General features: G+C 45.6%; 1 protein-coding gene across 1 annotated transcript in view; it reads right to left on the bottom strand.

Moving 5' to 3' along the window:
• Acad10 (acyl-CoA dehydrogenase family member 10) overlaps positions 1–22,098 on the bottom strand; it is a 64,913-nt gene that overhangs the window by 14,529 nt on the left and 28,286 nt on the right. The window contains exons 9-13 of the mRNA XM_045132709.1: positions 18,510–18,691; positions 10,523–10,673; positions 7,632–7,777; positions 6,543–6,716; positions 2,954–3,357 (exon numbers count right to left, since the gene is read on the bottom strand). Coding sequence (XP_044988644.1) covers positions 2,954–3,357; positions 6,543–6,716; positions 7,632–7,777; positions 10,523–10,673; positions 18,510–18,691 — 1,057 coding nt within the window. The remainder of the gene's footprint in view (positions 1–2,953; positions 3,358–6,542; positions 6,717–7,631; positions 7,778–10,522; positions 10,674–18,509; positions 18,692–22,098) is intronic.

Here is a 22,098-nt window from a genome sequence, read left to right as displayed (position 1 = left end):
GACCCTATCTCGAAAAACCAAAAATAAATATATTAATTAAAAATTAAACAAAAGAAGAAAAGAGACTTCCCTTAAAAAAAAAAAAAAAAAAAAAACAAGCAAACGAAAAAAACTTAAAAACTATGGGCCACTGGCGTGGTGGTGCACACCTTTAATCCCAGCACTCGGGAGGCAGAGTTAGGCGGGTTGCCATGAATTCAAATTCAAGGCCACCCTGAGACTACATAGTGAATTCTAGATCTGGACTAGAATGAGACCCTATCTTGAAAAAACAAAAAACCAAATCAATCAAACAAACAAAACCCCCCAAAAAACAACAAAAAAAAACCATTGGCTGGAGAGATGGCTTAGCAGTTAAGGCGTGTGCCTGTGAAGCCTAAGGACCCAGCTCTAGGTCCCATGTAAGCCAGATGCACATAGTGGCGCATGTGTCTGGAGATCATTTGCAATGGCTGGAGGCTCTGGCATGCCCACTCTTATTCTCTCTATCCCTCTCCCCCTTCCTCCCTTCCTCTCTCTGTCTCAAAAGAATAAATAAAATTGACCGGGCATGGTGGTGCACGCCTTTAATCCCAGCACTTGTGAGGCAGAGGTAGGAGGATCACCATGAGTTCGAGGCCACCCTGAGACTACACAGTTAATTCCAGGCCGGCCTGGACCAGAGTGAGACCCTACCACAAAAAAACAAACAAACAAAAAAAGAATAAATAAAATAGATGAATAAATTTCTCTTTTTTTTAAAAAAAATTTTTTGTTCTTTTTTTTTAATTTTTTTTTTGTTGTTCATTTTTTACTTATTTATTTGAGAGTGACAGACACAGAGAGAAAGACAGATAGAGGGAAAGAGAGAGAATGGGCGCGCCAGGACTTCCAGCCTCTGCAAACGAACTCCAGACGCGTGCGCCCCTTTGTGCATCTGGCTAACGTGGGACCTGGGGAACCGAGCCTCGAACCGGGGTCCTTAGGCTTCACAGGCAAGCGCTTAACCGCTAAGCCATCTCTCCAGCCCTTTTTGTTCATTTTTATTTATTGAGAGTGACAGAGAAAGAGAGAGAGGGAGATAGGTAGAGAGAGAGAATGGGCATACCAGGGCTTCTAGCCACTGCAAACGAACTCCAGATGCATGTGCCCCCTTGTGCATCTGGCTAACATGGGTCCTGGGGAATCGAGCCTCGAACCGGGGTCCTTAGGCTTCACAGGCAAGCGCTTAACCACTAAGCCATCTCTCCAGCCCAAATTTCTCTTTTTTTAAAAAACAGATACAAGGCTAGAGAGATAGCTTGGTTAAGGTGCTTGCCTGTGAAGCCTAATGACAGGATTCAGTTCCCCAGTACCCACATAAAGCCAGAAGCACAAAGTGACACATGCATCTGAAGTTCATTTTCAGTGGCTAGAGGCTCTGGTGCACCAATTCTCTCCCACTAAAATAAACAAACAAACAAACAAACATGAGCCAAGGTTGAATAGCAGGTGTTTGTGTATCAGCTGTAATGGGTAAATGAACAATCAACCTGATTGGGTTGAGAGATGCCTATGAAAGTAGTTAAACACCTGAGGGTGTTGCCAAAGGTTAATGAACTAAGTGGGGAGGACCCACCCACATGGGGGTGCAGATAGAATAAAAAGGCTGAAGGAAGACGTCACCAGCACAGACATCCTCTTCATTTCTTCCACAAGCTCTTGTCACCAGGGGGTTCTGTTTAACCATAGGGACACAGCAAAGGAGACAGCCCACTATGGACTGAAAACCCCAAAATGCTGAGTCAAAAGCAAAAACTTTCCTCCTTTTAAGTTATTCTCTCAGTATTTGTTCCAGCAACAAGACCAACAAAACAACAACAACAACAACAAACTACTGTAGTGGGATCACTAGAAGTCACCAAGCCGCAACTCCTAAGTGGCTGATCCTCTGTTTTTAGTCATGAATTCTCTAGCAAGATTGTTACTTAATACGGCAAAATTTTCACATATACCCACCTCCCTCAACTTCCTAAACTACAGACAACATTATTTTCTTTTTTTTTTTTCTTTTAATAGTTTATTTGTTTGAGAGAAAGAGGCAGAGGAGAGAGAGAATGAGCACAGCAGGGCTTCTAGCTACTTACGTGGGTACTAGAGAATTGAACCTAGGTCCTTAGGCTTCACAGACAAGTGCCTTAACCACTAAACCGTCTCTCCAGTCCTTGTTTTTCTTTTATTTATTTATTTTTATGACAAGGTTTCATGTCCAGGCTGGCCTCAAACTCACCATGTAGCTCAGGATGACCTTGAACTTCTGATCCCCCTACCTCCACCTTGAGTGCTGGGATTATAGGCATGTACCACCATGCCTGACATAGCACTCTTCTTTGATATCAGAACTTTAACTCTATTTTTTTTTAATTTTTTACTTATTTATTTGAGAGCGACAGACACAGAGAGAAAGACAGATAAAGGGAGAGAGAGAGAGAATGGGCGCATCAGGGCTTCCAGCCTCTGCAAACGAACTCTAGACACGTGCGCCCCCTTGTGCATCCGGCTAACGTGGGACCTGGGGAACCGAGCCTCGGACCGGGGTCCTTAGGCTTCACAGGCAAGCGCTTAACCGATAAGCCATCTCTCCAGCCCTTAACTCTTTATTTTTAAAAAAATTTTATTTATTTGCAAGGTCAGAGAAAGAGAGAAGTATGGATGCACCAGAACAAACTCCAACACAGGTGACATTCCGTGCATCTGGCTTCATATGGGCCCTGGAGAATCAGACCCAGGCTGGTAGGCTTTGCAAGCATCACTTTTAACTACTGAGCCATGTCTTCCAGCCCAGAACCTGCCCCTTCTGAAGGTGACAGATGAGCAAGGAATTCCACCTGGCCCTACTTTCTCTCCCACTTAGCAAGGACTCAGATGAGCCCGGCAGCCTGTGCTGAGGGGCTGTATGGTGACGAGGGCTCACCAACCTGGCACGCTGCCTTACCTTGAGGTCTTCTATCACTGGGGAAGGGGTCCATCTGTCCTCGGTGGTATGATATTTCTGCAGCTCTGACTCCAGGGGGTACACACGCTGCTCCATGAACTGCTGAAGCCGGAAATACAGCTCTCTGACCCGAGGAGAGAGACCTTCTGGAGAGATTATCAGAGCTGCCCTTGAGGCATGAGAAGGGGAAGAAGGTTCTGGAACAGTGCTATAACTCCTCACGCCCTTGGGGCTTAATGCGGACTGTGAACCAGCCCATGAGTGGTGGGATCTCGTTTGCGGTTTGGTCGTCGGCATCTCCTTGAAAATCTGGAACCCTTCTCTGATTGCGAAGTCCCATGCCAGGTTAGCCACCAACTCAGTGAGCTTCCCGCTTTGTTCGGCTGTTGCTGAGCTTGCCTGCCCTAAGCAGAACGACAGCAAAGCAGTGGTCACTCTTACAATCCCGCCTGGTGATGCTGACCAGTGAGAGCGCACATGTTCTCTGCAGCCACAACCGGTGGCTGGACACTTGCTATGCACCAGATCGTGTGCCAAGAACCCTTGCAGCTCACTGCATTCCTAGGTCAACATAGCTATCTGCACCCAAACTTTGTGGACAAAGAAATTGAATCTTAGCCGAGCATGGTGGCATTCGCATTTAATCCCACACTGAGGAGGCAGAGGTAGGAGGATCCCCAGGAGTTGGCCACCCTGAGACTATATAGTGAATTCCAAGTCAGCCTGGGCTAGAGTGAGACTCTACCTTGAGACTCCCCCCCCCCCCCACAGCAATCGAGTCTTAGGGAGGGAGGTGACTTGTTGAAGTTACATCAGTGTCCTGGGGACCAGACATCAAACTCAGGTCTGGTTGCTCCTCCTTTTCCCAGAGAAACCAATTGAATCAGTGACGCTTCAAATCATTTCTGCTGCAGCACTGGGCAATCAGGAGTCCTGGATGGTTCTAGAGCACCTCTGCTAGGGAACTGGCAACAGTGTCTCAGGCAACTGCATGAATGGCCAGTTTCTACATAGCATTTCATCTGAACTAATGTGCAATGCCGGCCAGCATCACAGAGCTCGCAGGGGTTTTGCTCTCTCTCCACCTTTATTTGCATGTGCTTGGGTATGTGGTAAACATGCATGTATGTGTGTGCAGATTACAGATTGGCATCAGGTGTCTTCCTCGATCCTGCTCTGCCCATTACTGAGGCAGGGTCTCTCACTCGAACACAGAACTTAACTGGCGCAGCTACTACTCTAGCCAGCTTGCCCCCGGGATCCTCCACTGAGTCTCCCAAGCACGGAAATTACAAGTGAGCTGCCCGACTGGCCTGGAATTTATGTAAATGCCGGGGCTCCTGCAGGCTGGTCCTCATGCTTGTATAGCATCTTAACCCTTGCACCATGGCCTCAGCCACCACATTTCTTTTTTGTTATTTTTTTTAAATACATTTTATTTGTTTATTTGAGTGAGAGAGAAAGAGACTGAAAGAAAGAGAATGGGCACACCAGGGCCTCCAGCCACTGCAAACAAACTCCGGACACATGTGCCACCTTGTGCATCTGGCTTATGTGGGTCCTGGGGAAATCAAACCTGGGTTCTTTGGCTTTGCGGGCACACGCCTTAACCACTAAGCTATCTCTCCAGCCCTTTTGTTTGTTATTTTTATTTTTCATTTATTTATTTGTGAGAGAAAGAGGCAGATAGAGAACGTGTGTGCCAGGGCTTCCAGCCACTGCACATGAACTCCAGACGCATGTACATCTTGTACATCTGGTGTTGCATAGTACTGGAAAATCAAGCTCATATCCTTAGGCTTTGCAGGCAAGCACCTTAACCATTGAGCCATCTCTCTAGCCCCAGCATATTTCCTAAACCTAAACTAGCTTTGAACTCTGTATGTAGCTAAGAATGAACTTGAATTCCTGATCCTCCTGCCTCTGCTTCCTTAGTGCTGAGATTACAGGTATGTGCTACCAAGCCTGGATCCATCCTTTTATAAATATGTGCACCCAGTGATGGGCATGGTAGCGCACACCTTTAATCCCAGCATTTGGGAGGCAGAGGTAGGAGAATCGCTGTGAGTCTGAGGCAATCCTGAGACTGCATAGTGAATTCCAGGTCAGCCTGGGCTACAGTGAAACTCTATCTCGAAAAACCAAAATAATAAAATAACAAAAAATAAATATGTGTACCACCATGCCAAGAATAACACTCCTCTTTGACATCAGAATCTTCTCTCTCTCTTTCTTTTAACTGTTGTCTATTTTTCAGACATGATGTAGCCCAAACTGCCTGTAAGTCTTGATCTTCCTGTCTCAGCTCCTGAGTGCTAGAATGACGGGAATGATTCACCACACCTGACAAAAAAAATTTCCCCATTTTTAAATAATTAAGATAAAAAGAAACGGCTTAAAGGTTCTTGCTTGGGAAACCTGACAGAAGGTTTGAGGAAGGTAGAGATTATCTCCATGGCGGTGGAGGTCACCCAGCTATCTGCTGGTCCCTCTCCCCAGTCCCAGCACCAATGCCCTCTATCCATCTAGTCTGACTCCCAGGAAGCCACACACCGCTTGCCACGCCCAAGATCCATGCATGCTGCCGGTGCACATACGGCTTTATAGTGGGTGTTTCTCAGCTTCCCAGGATTGCTGTTAGCATACCCAGGTACCCAAACCATTTCCCTCATTCTCTTTGTATGGGTCTTTGTATGGTAACTCTCACTGTTTACCACACTGCTTGTAAGGCTAGCAGGTCAAGCAAACTTCTGGGAAATATCCTGTTTAACCATAGGTTCACTGGGATTACAGAAACGTGCCACAGCTTCTGGCTTTTCTGACGGGCCTGGGGATCCAAACTTGGGCATTCATGCTTACATGGTAATTGCTTTATCCACTAAAGCCATCCATGCAGGCCCCATTCAACTCTTTCAGAAAACCATTTTTGTGAGACTGGAGAGGAGCGACTAAGGCACTTGCCTGCAAAGTCTAAGGACCCATGTTCGGCTCCCCAGGTCCCACATCAGCCAGATGCACAAAGTGATGCAAGCACGCAAGGCTGCACATGAGCATAAGGTGGTGCACGCATCTGAAGCTTGATTGCAGTGGCTGGAGGCCCTGGTGTGCCAATTCTATCAGCCTCTTTCTCTCACATAAATAAATAAAAATAAACATTTTAGCAAATTAGCCAGACGTGGTGGCACACACCTTTAATCCCAGCACTCGGGAGGCAGAGGTAGGAGCATTGCTATGAGTTTGAGGCCACCCTGAGACTACATAGTGAATTACAGGTCAGCCTGGGCTACAGTGAAACCCTACCATGAAAAAACAAAAAAAATCACTATTTCCTTTTGGTGAGCGGTATGGAGGGGTAAAACAGGGTCTCCAATAGCCCATACTTGCCTAGAATTCACTATGGAGCTGAGCCTAGCTTTGAACTCATGATCCTCCTGTTTCCATCTCCCTCCTGGGATTACAGCAAGCTATATACTTTAATGATGACCGAATTAACTGAATTTTACAGCATCTACCCCACAAACCTCTGTGGCAAGGTAGGGTGAGGGACCGATCTTGTTTGAGACCTCCCATCAGACTAGCCATCCATTACCTGAGAGGGACCGCTTGTAGACTCCCTGTAAGATTGCAGCCACGCGGAAAAAGGAGAAAGCCATGTAGAAGTTCCAGTTCTCAATGGGGGGGATCTCCATGTGAAGACAGTACATGTGGAAGTACTCCTCGGCCGTGGGGATTCCCAGCTGTGCCACATCCCGGCCGCTGAACCCTGAGGTAAAGGCAGAGTGGTTCCCAAGTGGTGAGCGCCTGTACTTTCTATGGACGGCAAGTGAAAATTCTGACCTTCACCATGTCTCTCAGCAATTACTTTCACAACTAGTTCCAAGGGGCACCTCATAATTTCAGCCCTGTCAGAGGGCCAGGGATCCAGACAGGGAGCTATTACACAAAATAGCCTTTCAAAGTTTCAGCCTAAATTAGCAGTGAAGCAAGGAATAAAGGCTTTGATTCCACCTAGACCAACAGTCACAGTAAATGGATGGGATCCTCAATCAGTCATTTGATTAAAACCAGCCCTTTGGAGAGATGGCTTAGCAGTCAAGGTGTTTGTCTGCAAAGCCTAAGGACCCAGGTTCAATTCCCCAGGACCCACGTAAAGCCAGATGCACAGGTGGCACAAGCACCTGGAGTTTGTATGCAGTGGCAGGAGGCCCTGGCACACCCATACTCTTATCTGCCCTTTCTCTTTCCCTTCCTCCCTCTCTCATACATACATACATAAATAAATAAATAAATAAATAAAAACATTTAAAAAACCCAGCCCTTAAGGGACTAGAAATGTATCTTAGCAGTCAAGTGCTTACTTTGCAGGCACCAGACCTTGGGTTTGCTGCCCGGTGTCGCGTGCGCGCGTGCACACACACACACACACACACACACACACACACACACACACACACACGCGCGCAGAGAAATCCCACTGAATGATAAAACAGTTAAGCACAACAAATTCACAAGTTTATCCCCTACTTGCAAAAAGATAGGAAAACATTCCAGTGACATCACTTACCCAAACCACCCTGACTTCACTTTCCTGCCCTGCCCAATCATAAAGCACTTCTGCCAGGTGTACTCCCCGGGGCTTGCAGAAGGGAGCAGGCTCCGTGTCAAGGGCGGTACCTACCTTTGAGCATGGGAAAAGTGGACGGCAGGTAATGAGCCAGGCAGCTGTAGGCCACATCGGAAAAGGGGTCACCTAAGGTAGAAAGTTCCCAGTCCAGAACAGCAAGCACTTCGGGCTTTTCTGGATGAAACAGCAGATTGTCCAGCCTGAGCTAGCACAGAAGGAACAGAGACAGCGCTGAGGACATGAGCGGCTCAGGTGCTCTCTGAGACATGCCGATCCATTTGCTTCTCCAGGATTCCACCCCATCAGCCCACCGCTGTGCTGGAGCCTGAGCCTCTAAGGGCTGCCTGGCCGTCTGACTTGTAACTGAACATAGCTGACCTCAGCTGACCAACAAATAGCAGCAGGGATGGGGAAGGGCCTTGCTGTTCATTCCCCTAGCTCCCTCACTACGGAGAAATGTACTCAGAGCTCTGGCCAGGCAGCCCTCTCTGCACAGCTACCCCGTCTGCGATGGCTCTAAGGCAGGCCTACTAATTCCTTGACACATTTGCCACCAAATGTCACATCTAATTCCTTGTCCCAAGATGCACCCAGTTGTAACAAATATGGGATGGGAGAAAGTGACACTGAGGGGCTCCCACGACTCAACAGCCAGAGCAGTCCAGCTGTGAGCACCTTCTGTCTCAGCGCCAGCATGCCAGCAAGGCTGCAGATGACTCTAGCCCTGGCCAGGAAGTCACCCCAGAGGAATCATGCTGACTTGTCCCCAGACTGAGGATGCACAAGCAAAGCAATCCCTGTCTCTGCAGCCAACCACCAGGCCTTGGAGCAGTTGGTTGTACAGTCATGGCAGTGGAATGTGCTGGCCCAAACAGGCCTGGGTGCTGAGGAGCCCCATGGTGCCAACCCCAGGCGTCCAGACTGCTCAGTGGCTTCCTTAAACCAAACTGCATCCTGTGTTAAACTTGCCTCTGTTGATCTCTGAGTCCTGTTTCCTGTCCGGATGTTAATGCAAGCTTGTTTTAAAAGAAAAAGTCATTACCAACATGCGGAAAAATACATGGAACAACACACAGAAACCAAACAAACAAACAAAAGTAGAAAATTTACAGCCAGACATGGTGGTGCATACCTTTAATCCCAGCACTCGGGTGGCAGAGGTAGAATTGCCATGAGTTTGAGGCCACCCTGAGACTACATAGTGAAATCCAGGTCAGCCTGGGCTACAGCAAGTCCCTACCTTGAAAAACCAGAAAGGGTGCAGTTGGGGGCTGGAGGGATGGCTAAGCAGTTCAGGTGCTTGTCTGTAAAGCCAAAGGACCCAGGTTTGATTCCCTAGGACCATGTACGCCAGATGCACAAGCATGCATCTAGAGTTTGTTGGCAATGGCTAGAGGCCCTGGTGCGCCCATTCTCTCTCTCTCTATCTGCCTCTTTCTTGCTCTCTCTCAAATAAATAAATAAAATGTTTTTTAAAAAGGCACAGCTGAGCTGGGCGTGGTGGCGCATGCCTTTAATTACAGCACTCGGGAGGCAGAGGTAGGAGGATCACCGTGAGTTCAAGGCTACCCTGAGACTCCATAGTGAATTCAGGTCAGCCTGGGCTAGAGTGAGACCTTACCTCGAAAAACAAAAAACAAAAATCAAAAAAGGCACAGCTGGCTGGGGTAGCTCAGTGTTATATCACTTGCTTGACACACGTGAGGCGCTGGGTTCAATACAAGCACCTACATGAATGAGTCAAGTAATAAAATGAAAGGCATAGGTCCCCAGGATGGACAAGAAAAATAACCAACAAATCAGAGGCCCAATGGGAAGTGCAAACACAATGAAGCCTACCTGAGGGCCTCAAGGGCAGTATAATGTCTAGCTCATGAACCAGTTGGACAGAAGGAGCACCTGGGTTCAGATGCAACCCATGAAACCACACCCACAACCTGTCCTCACTTCACTATAGATTCAAGGCCAACATCCAACAATGACTCCACAGGAGGTGAGAGGAACCCTCACTCCACTGGACCTTCAAACAGTGCCTCTGCACCCAGCATGATGGCACACTGAAGGGCACATGGGTTATCTAGTACTGGTATTTAGTCAGCAGAAGCAGGGGATGAAGTCAGGTGTGGTGATGCACACTTTTAATCCGAGCACTCAGGAGGCAGAGGTAGGAGGATCACTGTGAGTCTAAGAACAGCCTTGGACCACAGAGTGAGTTCCAGGTCAGCCTGGGCTACTAGAGTGAGACTTTATCTCAGAAAAACCACACACACAAAAAAAAAAAAAAATTAGGGGATAATGCTTGACATCTTGCAAGGCAAAGCAGCCTTATGACAAAGGATCGTCATGGTGTTAAGACTGAAGAATGTGCCGGGCATGGTGGCGCACCCCTTTAATCCCAGCACTTGGAAGGCAGAGGGAGGAAGATCGCTGTGAGTTCGGGGCCATCCTGAGAATACAGAGTGAATTCCAGGTCAGCCTGGGCTAGAGTGAGACCCTATATCTCAGAAAAACAAAACAAAACAAAAAAAAAAAAAAAAAAAAAAGACCGAAGAATGCTGAGGCTGGAGAGATGGTTCAGTGGTTAAAGGTGCTTGCTTGCAAAGCCTGGCAGCCCAGGTTCAAATCCCCAGTGTACACATATAAAGCCAGATGCACAAAGTGGCGCATGCACTTGGAGTGTGTTTGCAGTGGCAGGAGGTCCTAGCATGCCCATTCATTCTCTTTCTCTCTCCCTTCCCTTTCTCTCTCTCTACTTGCAAACAAGTAATACATAAAATATTAAAAAAAAAAAAAAAAAGACTGAGAAATGCTGATGTAAAAGGGAAGAACTCTGTAAGGGGAGCAATTTCCGACTGTACCACGCACAAAGACAAACACCTGCATTCCCCCTTCAAGGGGCCCACCGTTTTCCACATCCGGCACACAGGCCCGGCAGATGCATCTACCTGAAGTCGCCATGCACCACCGTGGTCCTCTGTTGAGTGGGAAGATGCAAGGGTAGCCACTGGATGAGCTTCTCCATGGCAGGGATGGTGCTGGTTTCTGCCGCTCGGTACTGCTTAGTCCACGTTTGCACCTGGCGAGGAAGATAGTTCCCTGGAGGAAAGAAGACTAAACTATGGCTGCCATTCCAACAACGCGCAAAGGCTTTGAAAAGTGACCAGTGCAAAGAAGCCTCAGAAATGTGTGGCGGTGCTGTGTCTTCAAACACATTCCTGTGATGAGAATCTCCCAAGTGACGTTCCTGCTGCCCGGCTCAGAAGCCACTAGTCACTTTGCCTTGAATCGGGTACTATTCTCCACAACATGGCTTCAAGCTTGACCCCTGATACTAACTGAAATCTTGCAAGTTTCCTAATAACTGATAAATCCCGACTTAGTTAAAAAGAATAATGGTGCCAGGCATGGTGGTGCACACCTTTAATCCCAGCACTCGGGAAGCAGAGTAGGAGGATCGCCGTGAGTTTGAGGCCACCCTGAGACTACATAGTGAATTACAGGTCATCTGGGCTAGAGTGAGACTCTACCTCAAAAAACAAAACAAAAAAAAAGAATAATGGTAGGGTTAGGGTAAGAGAATGAACTTTGGAGACAGATTGCTAGGGTTTGAATCCCAACTCTGCCATTGTCAAGCTGAGTGAGGTTCGTCACATTGCTTAATCTCTCTCTCTCTGCCTTTCCTCCTTGAGATGGTCCTTCTATAGCTGCTGAGAAAATAAATGAAACATGTAAAGCCACTGGGTGACAGCTACTTGGGACGCTGCAGCAGGAAGATCACTTGAGCAAATGAATTAAAAAATGGAAACTAGAGGGAGGGAATTACCATGGGATTTTTTTTATAATCATGGAAAATGTTAATAAAAATTAAAAAAATTAAAAATTAAAAAAAAATGGAAACTAGGGGTGGAGAGATGGCTCAGTGGTTAAGGCACATGCCTGTGAAGCCTAAGGACCCAGGTTTGATTCTCCAGGTCCCAGGTGTAAGCCAGATGCACATGGTGGCATGTGTCTGGAGTTCGTTTGCAGTGGCTAGAGGCACCGACGTGCCCAATCTCCCTCTCTCCCTCTCTCTCTCTCTCTCTCTCTCTCTCTCTCTCTCTCTCTCTCTCTCTACATATATATATATATATATATATATATATATATATATATATCCCCCACCTCTCTCTCTGTCTCTAAGAAACAAAGAAATAAAAACAAATGAAAGAAAGAAAGAAAATGAGCGCTAGAGAGATAGCTTAATGGTAAAGGTGCTTGCCTGTGAAGCCTAAGGACCCAGATTTGACTCTCCAGGTCCCACATAAGCCAGATGCATATGGTGGCACATGTGTCTGGAGTTATCTGCAGTAGCTATAGGCCCTAGCACACCCATTCTCTTCACCCTTTCTCTGTCTCAAATAAAAATAAATAAAATAAAATACAATAAAAAAAAAAAAAGAAGATTAGAGACAGGAGTGGTGTTGCACTCTTTTAATTCCAGCACTTGGGAGGCAGAGGTATGAGGATCACAGTGAGTTGAAGGCTACCCTGAGACTGACTACATAGTGAATTCCAGGTCAGCCTAGCCTAGAAACCTTACCTCAAAACACCAAAATTAAAAACAAAAACAAAAAAAAAGAAAGAAAGAAAACTAGCTAGGTGTGGTGGCACATGTATTTAGTCCCAACACTTGAGAGGCAGAGGTAGGAGGATCACCATGAGTTCTAGGCCAGCCTGAGACTACACAGTGAATTCCAGGTCAGCGTGGACTAGAGTGAGGTCCTACCCTGAAAAACCAAAATAAAAGAAAAAGAGAACTAAGGGAAGAGGGAGAAAAGAAAGCATTCTACATACCACATGCCGACAAGGACAAAGAACAACTCGACTTCTGCATTAAAACAAGGAAGTGGGCTGGGAGGTGGCTTAGCAGGTAACGGGCACTTGTTGGACAATCCTGCCAGCCCAGCCTGAATTCCCTGGTACCCACAGAAAGCCAGCTGCACAAATGCTGTATGCGTCTGGAGTTTGTATGCAGCATCAAGAGGCCCTGGTGCATCTATTCTCTCTCTCCTCTCAAATAAATTAAAAAATTCATTTATTTGTATATTGTGGGGGCAGAGGCAGATAGAGAGAGAGAATCACTCCAGGGCCTCTAGCCACTACAAACAAACTCCAGACACATGTGCCACTTTGTACATCTGGCTTTATGTGGGTACTGGGGAATCAAACCTGGGTCCTTAGGCTTTTGCAGGCAGGCACCTTAACCGTTAAGCCATCTCTCCAGCTGTCTAATAATTTTTTTTAATTACAAAGCAGTGGGGTGTGGTGGCACATGCCTTTAATCCCAACACTAGGGAGCCAAAAGAGGATCGGGTGAGTCTGAGGCCACCCTGAGACTACATAGTGAATTCTAGGTCAGCCTGGACTACAGCAAAACCCTACCTCTAAAAAAATTTTTTTTAAAGTACATGGGCTCTGGAGATGGCTCAGTGGCTTAGAGTGCTAGCCAGTTAAGCACAAGGGCTAGAGACCACTCAAGTCTTATTCCCCAGAACTAACTCAAGTAAACAGCTGAGAGTTGCCAAACATCTGCCTATAACCCCAGGCTGTGGGAAAGCAGCAGCCATGGGGGAAGACAGGACACAGGACCAACACTGGAGAATCACTGACTGGTCCAGGCTGAGAGAGAAGGTGTCCTAAGGAAGTACGTGGAAGAGCAGAAGAGAAGGGCACCCACAGTACTCCTATGGCCTTGTGGGTATATGCATACCATACCACACGTACTCTGCATACACGTGTACACCAAAAGAGTACATCACATAAACATAACATCTTGGCATAATGTCATTTAAAGATACCTATCAGGCTGGAGAGATGGCTTAGCAGTTAAGGCAGTTGCCTACAAAGCCTAAGGACCCAGGTCTGACTCCTCCAGATCTGTGTAAGCCAGATGCACAAGGTGGTGCATGCATCTGGAGTTTGTTTGCACCAAATGAAGGCCCTTGTAAGCCAATTCTCTCCCTCTTTCTCCCCGCCGCCTTTTTTTACTGAGGTAGGGTCTCACTTTGACCCAGGCTGACCACTATGACTCTTTCTCTCTCTCTCTCTCTTGGTTTTTCAAGGTAGGGTCTCACTCTGGTCCAGGCTGACCTGGAATTAACTCTGTCATCTCAGGGTGGCTTTGAACTCATGGCGATCCTCCTACCTCTGCCTCTCGAGTGCTGGGATTAAAGGCATGCGCCACCACGCCTGGCTTTTTTTTTTGTTTTTCAAGGTAGGGTCTCACTCTAGCTCAGGCTGACCTGGAATCCACTATGTAGCCTCAGGGTGGCCTCGAACTTGTGGTGATCCTCCTACCTCTGCCTCCCAAGTGCTGGGATTAAAGGCGTGTGCCACCACACCTGGCCCTTTCTCTCTCTTAAATAAATGAATAAAAATAAAAATAAAAATAGCTGTTAGGCATGGTGGCATATGCCTCTATTTAATCCCAGCACTCGGGAGGCAGAGGTGAGTCTGAGGCCACCCTGAGACTACACAGTGAATTCCAGATCAGCCTGAGCTAGAGTGAGACCCTACGTCAAAAAAACAAAAATTTAAAAAGCAAAAAAACAAAACAAAACAAAAAAAAACCCCACAGTTTGGGACAAAGGTACTCTGTGTAGATAGATAATGCTGCTCGAAGAAACCATAGGTTGTTAGAAGAAAATCCCAGTGTCACAGGTAGGAAACCTCCCAGTTACAGAAACCCCTGAGGCTAAAAATAAAATATAAAAAATAAAACTAGTATTGTCACTGCTCTTGGTTGCCCACCAGAACTAGATGGTAAGACCCTATTGCTGAAGACTCCACATGCTTTGGTTGCAGGACACTGAGAAATCAAGCTGGAACTGGCCTGGAAGCCTCTTCCTAGCTAGCTAACTAGCTATCATAATGCTGGAAGATGCTATACAGGCTGCAGAGGGAGAAAAGTCATCAACAATCATACCCAGTAGTGGATCCTATGAACTACATAACTGACAAGCCAGGCAAGATGCACCCATTGGTACAATAATGGCATGAGTTATGGGAGTAACCAACTACTCTCTGATTGGCTATGAGGCCTGTCCTATGGGAGGGGAATTCATGCCTGGTACTGAAATCTTAGTCAAACACCTATGGCTAGACAGGTGTGGTGGTACATACTTTTAATCCCAGTACTGGGGAGGCAGAGGTAGAAGTATCCCTGTGAGTTTGAGGCCAGCCTGAGACTACATAGTGAACTGCAGGTAACTTTGGGCTGGAGGAAGACCTTACTTTGACCTTGAAAAACCATCTGGAATGGTAGCATATGCCTTTAATTCCAGCACTCAGGCAACTGAGCTAGAAGGGTTGCTGTGAGTTTGAAGCCATCACAGGCTACAGAAGGAATTTCATGTCAGCCTGGCTGGAATAAGACTCTGCCTAAAGAAAAAAATGCTGGGTGTGGTGGTGCACACCTTTAATCCCAGCACTGGGAAGGCAGAGGTAGGAGGATTGTTAGGAGTTCCAGGCTACCATGAGACTACATAATGAATTTCAAGTCAGCCTGAGCAAGAGTGAGACCCTACCACGAAAAACTAAAACCAAACAAAATAAAATAAAAAACAATACAACAAAGCCGGGCATGGTAGCACATGTCTTTAATTCCAGCACTTGGGAGGCAGAGATAGGAGGATTGCTGAGAGTTTGAGGCCACCCTGAGATTACATAGTTAATTCTAGGTAAGCCTGGCCCAGAGTGAGACCCTACCTCGAAAATTAAAAAAAAAAAAAAAAAAAGAGACTAATTGGAAAGAAAGGATTCAGTAGAGGGAGAATAGGGTGAAGGAAAAAAGGAAGATGGTGGGAGGGGTTTATGATCATGATATACTATCTATATGTATGAAAGTTGTCAATAAAAAGTTTTATAGCCGGGCATGGTGGCAAGCATCTGGTATTGATTTGCAATAGCAAGAGACTCTGGTGCAACCATATACACTCACATGCAAATAAATTTTAAGTCTATGAACTGCTCTGTAATTGGTCTGGAGGCCTGATTCATGGGAGGGAATACAACCCTGATACTGAAAACCTACAACAGAGGTAGCCATGAGCCCTAGGAGTGTAACGTCTGCTGGTGTCTGGCTAAATGTATATACTATGCTCACCAAACTGCCCAGTAAGCACTTCTCTTAATGTCCATACCCATATATTAATGCTACTCTCACTTTTATTGTTTTATTTTTATTTATTTGAGAGCGACAGACAGAGAAAGAAAGAGGCAGAGAGAGAGAGAGAGAGAATGGGCGCTTCAGGGCCTCCAGCCACTGCACGCAAACTTCAGATGCATGCACTACATTGTGCACCTGGCTTATGTGAGTACTGGGGAATCGAGCCTCGAACCAGGGTCCTTAGGCTTCACAGGCAAGTGCTTAACCACTAAGCCATCTCTCCAGCCATACTCTCATTGGTTAGAGAAGCTTTTCTTTTCAGAGGGCAGTGACTTTGGGATGACTCAGAAGGCATCCTGTGCTGAGAAGAAGTGGCAGAGGAGTGCTCAGCACTGAAATATCTCTATCACACCTTCCAAGGCTCAGGGTCCATTGTGGAAGAGGTGGCAGAAAGAATGTAAGAGCCAAAGGAAGAGTGGGGACTCCTTACAACATGCTCCTCCAAACACAAAATGGCCTGGATATCCATGACCTCGCAGTGCCTAACACTACCTACACAAGACCATCATAATAGGTGGAAAAGATGATGACATCAAAATAAAAGAGACTGATTGAGAGGGGGAGGGGATATGATGGAGAGAGGTGTTTCAAAGGGAAAGTGGGGGGAGGGAAGGCAGTACCATGGGATATTGCTTACAATTATGGAAATTGTCAATTAAAATTAAAAATTAAAAAAAATGAAAATAAAGCTCTACATTTTTTAAAGTGTATGGCTGGGAAGGTCTTAGGCCCCAGTGGGAAAGTTAATGCTATTTTATGTCTAAATGAATATACTATGCCCATCAAACTGCCCATAGATTAGTGTGCTCCTACGTTGGTCAAAGCTTTGTTTTGCAACTGGTGGGTGACAACAGGAAAGACACAAAACTCCACACAGTGCTGAGAAGTAACTGTTGAGTACTCAGTGTTAAATGAGACGTCTCTATCAACACCTCCAAGGCATGGGGAACATTGTGGAAGAGGGGGTAGAAAGCACGTGAGAGGTAGAGGATGAGGAGGAATGCTTTGCAACACTGTCTTCTGGACATGAAGTGGATTTTGTATTTCTGACTTCACAGTAGCTGTTACCTGCACAATACTGGGCCCACCAGCATTCTATCATGGAGAGTGGATGAAGGGAAAAAAAGATATCAAGGTCAGGAGAGATGGCTTAGTGGTTAAGGTTCTTACCTGCAAAGACAAAGGACCCTGGTTCAAATCCCCAGTCTCACTCCAGCCCAGGCTGACCTGGATTCACTATGTAGTCTTAGGGTGGTCTTGAACTCACAGCAATACTCCTCTGCCTCCCAAGTGCTGGGATTAAAGGCGTGTGCCACCACGCCCAGCCTAAAATCATTTTTTTTGTTTTTAAAGTCATCAAAAGCCAGGCATGGTGGTGCACATCTTTAATCCCAGCACTTAGGAGGCAGAGGTAGGAAGGACTGCCTTGAGTTCAAGGCCACCCTGAGATTACATAGTGAATTCCAGGTCAGCCTGGGCTAGAGTGAGACCCTACCTCAAAACAAACAAACAAAAAAGACATCAAAGTAGGAAGAGTACTGGTTAGAAAGAAGAAAGGGTTCAGTGGAAAGGTGATGGGGGAGAAGAGGGGATTATGATAATACTTTGCATACATATATGAAAATTATTTTTAAAAGTTAAAAAAAATCTATTCCTGGGCTAGTAGCTCAGTTGGTAGGCTTATCTAACATGCACAAAACCTTAGGTTTGATCCCCAGCAATGCTTAAACAGGATACCTTGAGAGCCTGTCTTAAAATAAAAGCCAAGGGCTGGGGAGACAGCTCATTAGTTAAAGGCACTTGTTTCCAAAGCCTGCTGGCGCAGGTTCAATTCCCTAATCACCCACATAAAGCCAGACAGAGACAGGCACTGGTTTATAGTGGAAAACACCCTGGTGTGCCCTTATATACATACATACACATGCATGCACACACACAAATAAATAAAACTTTTAAAAAGGAGAGCTGAAGATGTGGATGAATAGTTAAGGCACTTGCCTGCAAAGCCTAAAGACCTGAATTTAATTCTTCAGTACCCATGTAAAGCCAAATACACAAAGTAGTGTATGCATCTGGAGCTTGTTTGCAGTGACTGGTGGCCCTGGCACAACAATTCTCTTCATCTCTTTTCTCTCTCTCTGCTTGCAAATAAATAAATAAAAATATACCTGAGCACGGTGGCACATGCCTTCAAAAAATCTTTTTAAAGGAAGGGCAGGAGGGAAGAAGAGAAGGAAGGGAGAAAGGAAAGCAGGAAGGAAGGGAAGAAAAGAGGCCGTGAGGGAGGGAGGAAGGTAGGTAAGAGAACTCTATCTTTTTGCACAGCATCAGAAAAAGGAAAAATTTACATGGTCAAGGAGAAGAGTCTGTCAGGTCCTGATGGGTTTATCCAAGGACAAAATGACCAATAATCGCCTGGTATGGTGGTACATACCTTTAATCCCCACACTTGGGAGGCTGAGGTAGGAGGATCACTGTGAGTTTGAGGCCAGCCTGAGACTACATAGTGAATTCCAGGTCAGCATGGAATAGAGTGAGACCCTACCTTGAAAAAAAAACATAAAAATAAAAATAAATGGCCAGTAGACAAGATCTCTGTTGAATTTAGCAGTGGATTGTGAATTTCGAAGGTGGACAAACACTAGGTTGTAAGTACCCCAAACCATCCCAGAGCTGAGGTGAGCAGCTGGTAAGGAACTACAGGGGGAGGGGGCAACCCTGCTCACCTTGCTTTCCAAAGCTGTCTAGGCCCAATGCCTGCAGGTCCACACTGTGAATTTTGCACAGGACTTGATTCATGGCGGTGTATATGGCTCGGCGCTGACTGGGCTCCATCCCTGGCAAGGAGGGGTCTTTGTAGATGATGCCTGGGCAGTACTCCATCACATAGAAGGGGGTGCCGATGATACTGGGAAGGAAACAGATGAGCCAGGGGTCAGGGTCCCAACACAGACTGCAGCCACAGTGCCACTCTATTTCTGTGCCCTGGACTTGGGTGCAGGTGCAGAGCTCCAGCTGGGAGACTTTACATGCTGGGTGTTCCGTTACTCTTTTGCATGTAAGTACAGGGCTCTGGGAGTATACACTTCCCCAAAGATATACTCACATGCACACATACACACACCCAACCAACTGTACTTTAAAACATTTTTAAGATTTTATTTTTTTACTTATTTGAGAGGAAGAGAGGGGCAGAAAAAGAGAGAGAGAGAGAGGATGGGCACACTTTCATGGCTTACATGGGTTCTGAGGAATTGAACCTAGGTCATTAGGCTTCGCAGACAAGCCTTAACCACTAAGGCACCTCTCCACCCACCATCTGCGCTTCTTAGTTAGCATGCTCTCTATCTATGGCAGATGTACAGAAGTCTCAAAAGGATGTAAGCACTAGTGTGTGAAACACAATGGTTTAGACACGGGGGCTCTGGAGTCATGCAGAATCAGGTTGAAATGCCCCTTGTGCCTTGCACTAGCAGATAGTCCTAAGAGACTTGCCAAGCCTCTCTGAGCTTGCCAAGGCCTTTTGTTTGTTTGTTCTGCTTTTGTATTTTTTGACACAAGGGCTCAATATGTAGCTCAAAATGGCTCTGAACACTTTTTTTCCTAATATTTTATTTATTTATTTATGAGAAAGAAAGAATGAATGGGCATGCCAGGGCCTCTAGCCACTGCATACAAACTCCCGACACACGTGCCCCCTTGTGCATCTGACTTATGTGGGTCCTGGGGAATCAAACCCTAGTCCTCAGACTTTGCAGGCAAAAGCTGTAACTGCTAAGCTATTTCCCCAGTCCTCAGCTCTGAACTCTTAATCCTCCTCCTCAGCTTCCTAAGTACTGGGATTACAAATACCATGTCTGGCTTGTTTGTTCAATCTATAAAATATACCTACTCTGTGGTGGTTTGAATCAGGTCTCCCCCATGAACTTAGGTGTTCTGAATGCTAGGTTCCCAGCTGATGGAGATTTGGGAATTAATGCCTTCTAGAGGAAGTACATTGTTAGGGGCGGGCTTATAGGTATTATAGCCAGTTTCCCCATGCCAGTGTTTGGCACACTCTCCTGTTGCTATTGTCCACCTTATATTGGCCAGGGGGTGATGTTCACCCTCTGCTCATGTCATTTTCCCCTGCCATCGTGGAGCTTCCCCTCAAGCCTGTAGGCCAAGTGAACCTCTTTTTCCCACAAGCTGCTCTTGGTTGGGTGATTTCTATCAGCAATGTGAACCTGATTGCAACAGTAAAGTGGTACCGAGGAGTGGGGTTGCTGCTGGACACCTGACTGTGTGGCTTTGGCCTTTTGGAGCTGACTTTCAAGAGGAATGTGGAAGAATTTGAAACCTTGGCCTCAGAGACACCTTGCAATGCTGTAAGTACAGCTTCATGGACTATTCGGGTCAGAGTTCAAAGACCTGGATGTAGTAAGAACCATTGACTGTGAGGTTTGGCTTATGAGGTTGAGAGAGAGCTTTGCTTAGACTGGGCTGTAAGTACAGCTTGATGAACTATTCTGGTCAGAGTTGAAAGACCTGAATGTAGTAAGAACTACAGACTGTGAGGTTTGGCTTATGAGGGTAAGAAAGAGCTTTGCTTGGACTGGACTATTTTTGTGTGAAAAGCTTGCTTTTATGCCCATGTCCTAAGAAGTTGTGCAGGGTTGCATTGCATAGAAAAGAACTGGTGTGAACAGAGGGATATGGCACATGAAGAAAAATCTTTGGGTGAACTGCCCATTCCGTTGCAACTGAGAGATTATAACCTTTGAGATTGGGCCAGCTGACCTGCACTGGGGCAAGAGGAAGAATGTAGACTCTTTTAAAGGGGCCTGAGTGCTCAAGGAGTGTTCTGTTCTTCAAAGTCTGCTTTATTCCCCCCTGAGTGAACAAGTTGACACCCTACCTGGTATTGTAGAGTATAAGAAATGCAGGAAATTTTGGAAGTCTTAGCCATAGCAATAAGGCAAGAGACACATATAAAAGGGATACAAATTGGAAAGGAAGAAATCAAGTTATCATTATTTGCAGATGACATGATTCTATACATAAAGGACCCTAAAGACTCTACTAGCAAGCTGTTAGAGCTGATCAAAACCTACAGCAATGTAGCAGGATACAAAATAAATACACAGAAATCAGTAGCCTTCATATATGCTAACAACAAACACACAGAGGATGAAATCAGAGAATCACTCCCATTCACAATTGCATCAAAAAAAATAAAGTACCTTGGAATAAACCTAACCAAGGAAGTAAAGAATCTATACAATGAGAACTTTAAAACACTCAAGCGAGAAATTGCAGAAGACACTAGAAAGTGGAGAAACATCCTTTGTTCCTGGATTGGAAGAATCAATATTGTGAAAATGGCAATCTTACCTGAAGCAATCTACACATTTAATGCAATCCCTATCAAAATTCCAAAGGCTTTCTTCATGGAAATAGAAAAAACAATCCAAAAATTCATTTGGAATCACAAAAAACCTCGAATATCTAAAATAATACTGAGCAACAAAAAAGAGGCTGGTGGTATCACCATACCTGATTTTAACCTATACTACAGAGCCATAGTAACAAAAACAGCATGGTACTGGCACAAAAACAGACATGTAGATCAGTGGAACAGAATAGAGGACCCAGATGTAAGCCCAAGTAGCTATAGCCACCTGATATTCGATAAAAATGCCAAAATCCTCATTGGAGAAGAAACAGCCTCTTCAGCAAATGGTGTTTTGAAAATTGGATATAATATCTGCAGAAAGATGAAAATAGATTCTTCTCTCTCGCCATGCACAAGAATGAAGTCCAAATGGATTAAAGACCTTAACATCAGACCTGAAACTCTGAAACTGCTAGAGGAAAAAGTAGGGGAAACCCTTCAACATATTGGTCTTGGCAAAGACTTTCTGAATACAACCCCAATTGCTCAGGCAATAAAACCACAGATTAACCACTGGGACCTAATGAAATTACAAAGATTTTGCACCGCAAAGGACACAGTGAAAAAAGCAAAGAGGCAACCTACAGAATGGGAAAAAATCTTCGCCAGCTATATATCTAATAGAGGATTAATATCTAGGATATACAAAGAACTCAAAAAGTTAAATAATAAGGAATCAAACAAGCCAATCAAAAAATGGGCTATGGAGCTAAATAGAGAGTTCTCAAAGGAAGAAATACGAATGGCATATAAGCATCTAAAAAAATGTTCTATGTCACTAGTCATCAGGGAAATGCAGATTAAAACTACATTGAGATTCCATCTCACTCCTGTCAGATTGGCCACCATCATGAAAACAAATGATCATAAATGTTGGCGGG

The sequence above is a fragment of the Jaculus jaculus genome, chromosome 13 (assembly GCF_020740685.1).
Source record: "Jaculus jaculus isolate mJacJac1 chromosome 13, mJacJac1.mat.Y.cur, whole genome shotgun sequence".
NCBI lineage: Eukaryota > Metazoa > Chordata > Mammalia > Rodentia > Dipodidae > Jaculus > Jaculus jaculus.
The sequence above is the reverse complement of the archived record's forward strand: the minus strand, read 5'-3'. Positions and strand labels throughout refer to the sequence as shown.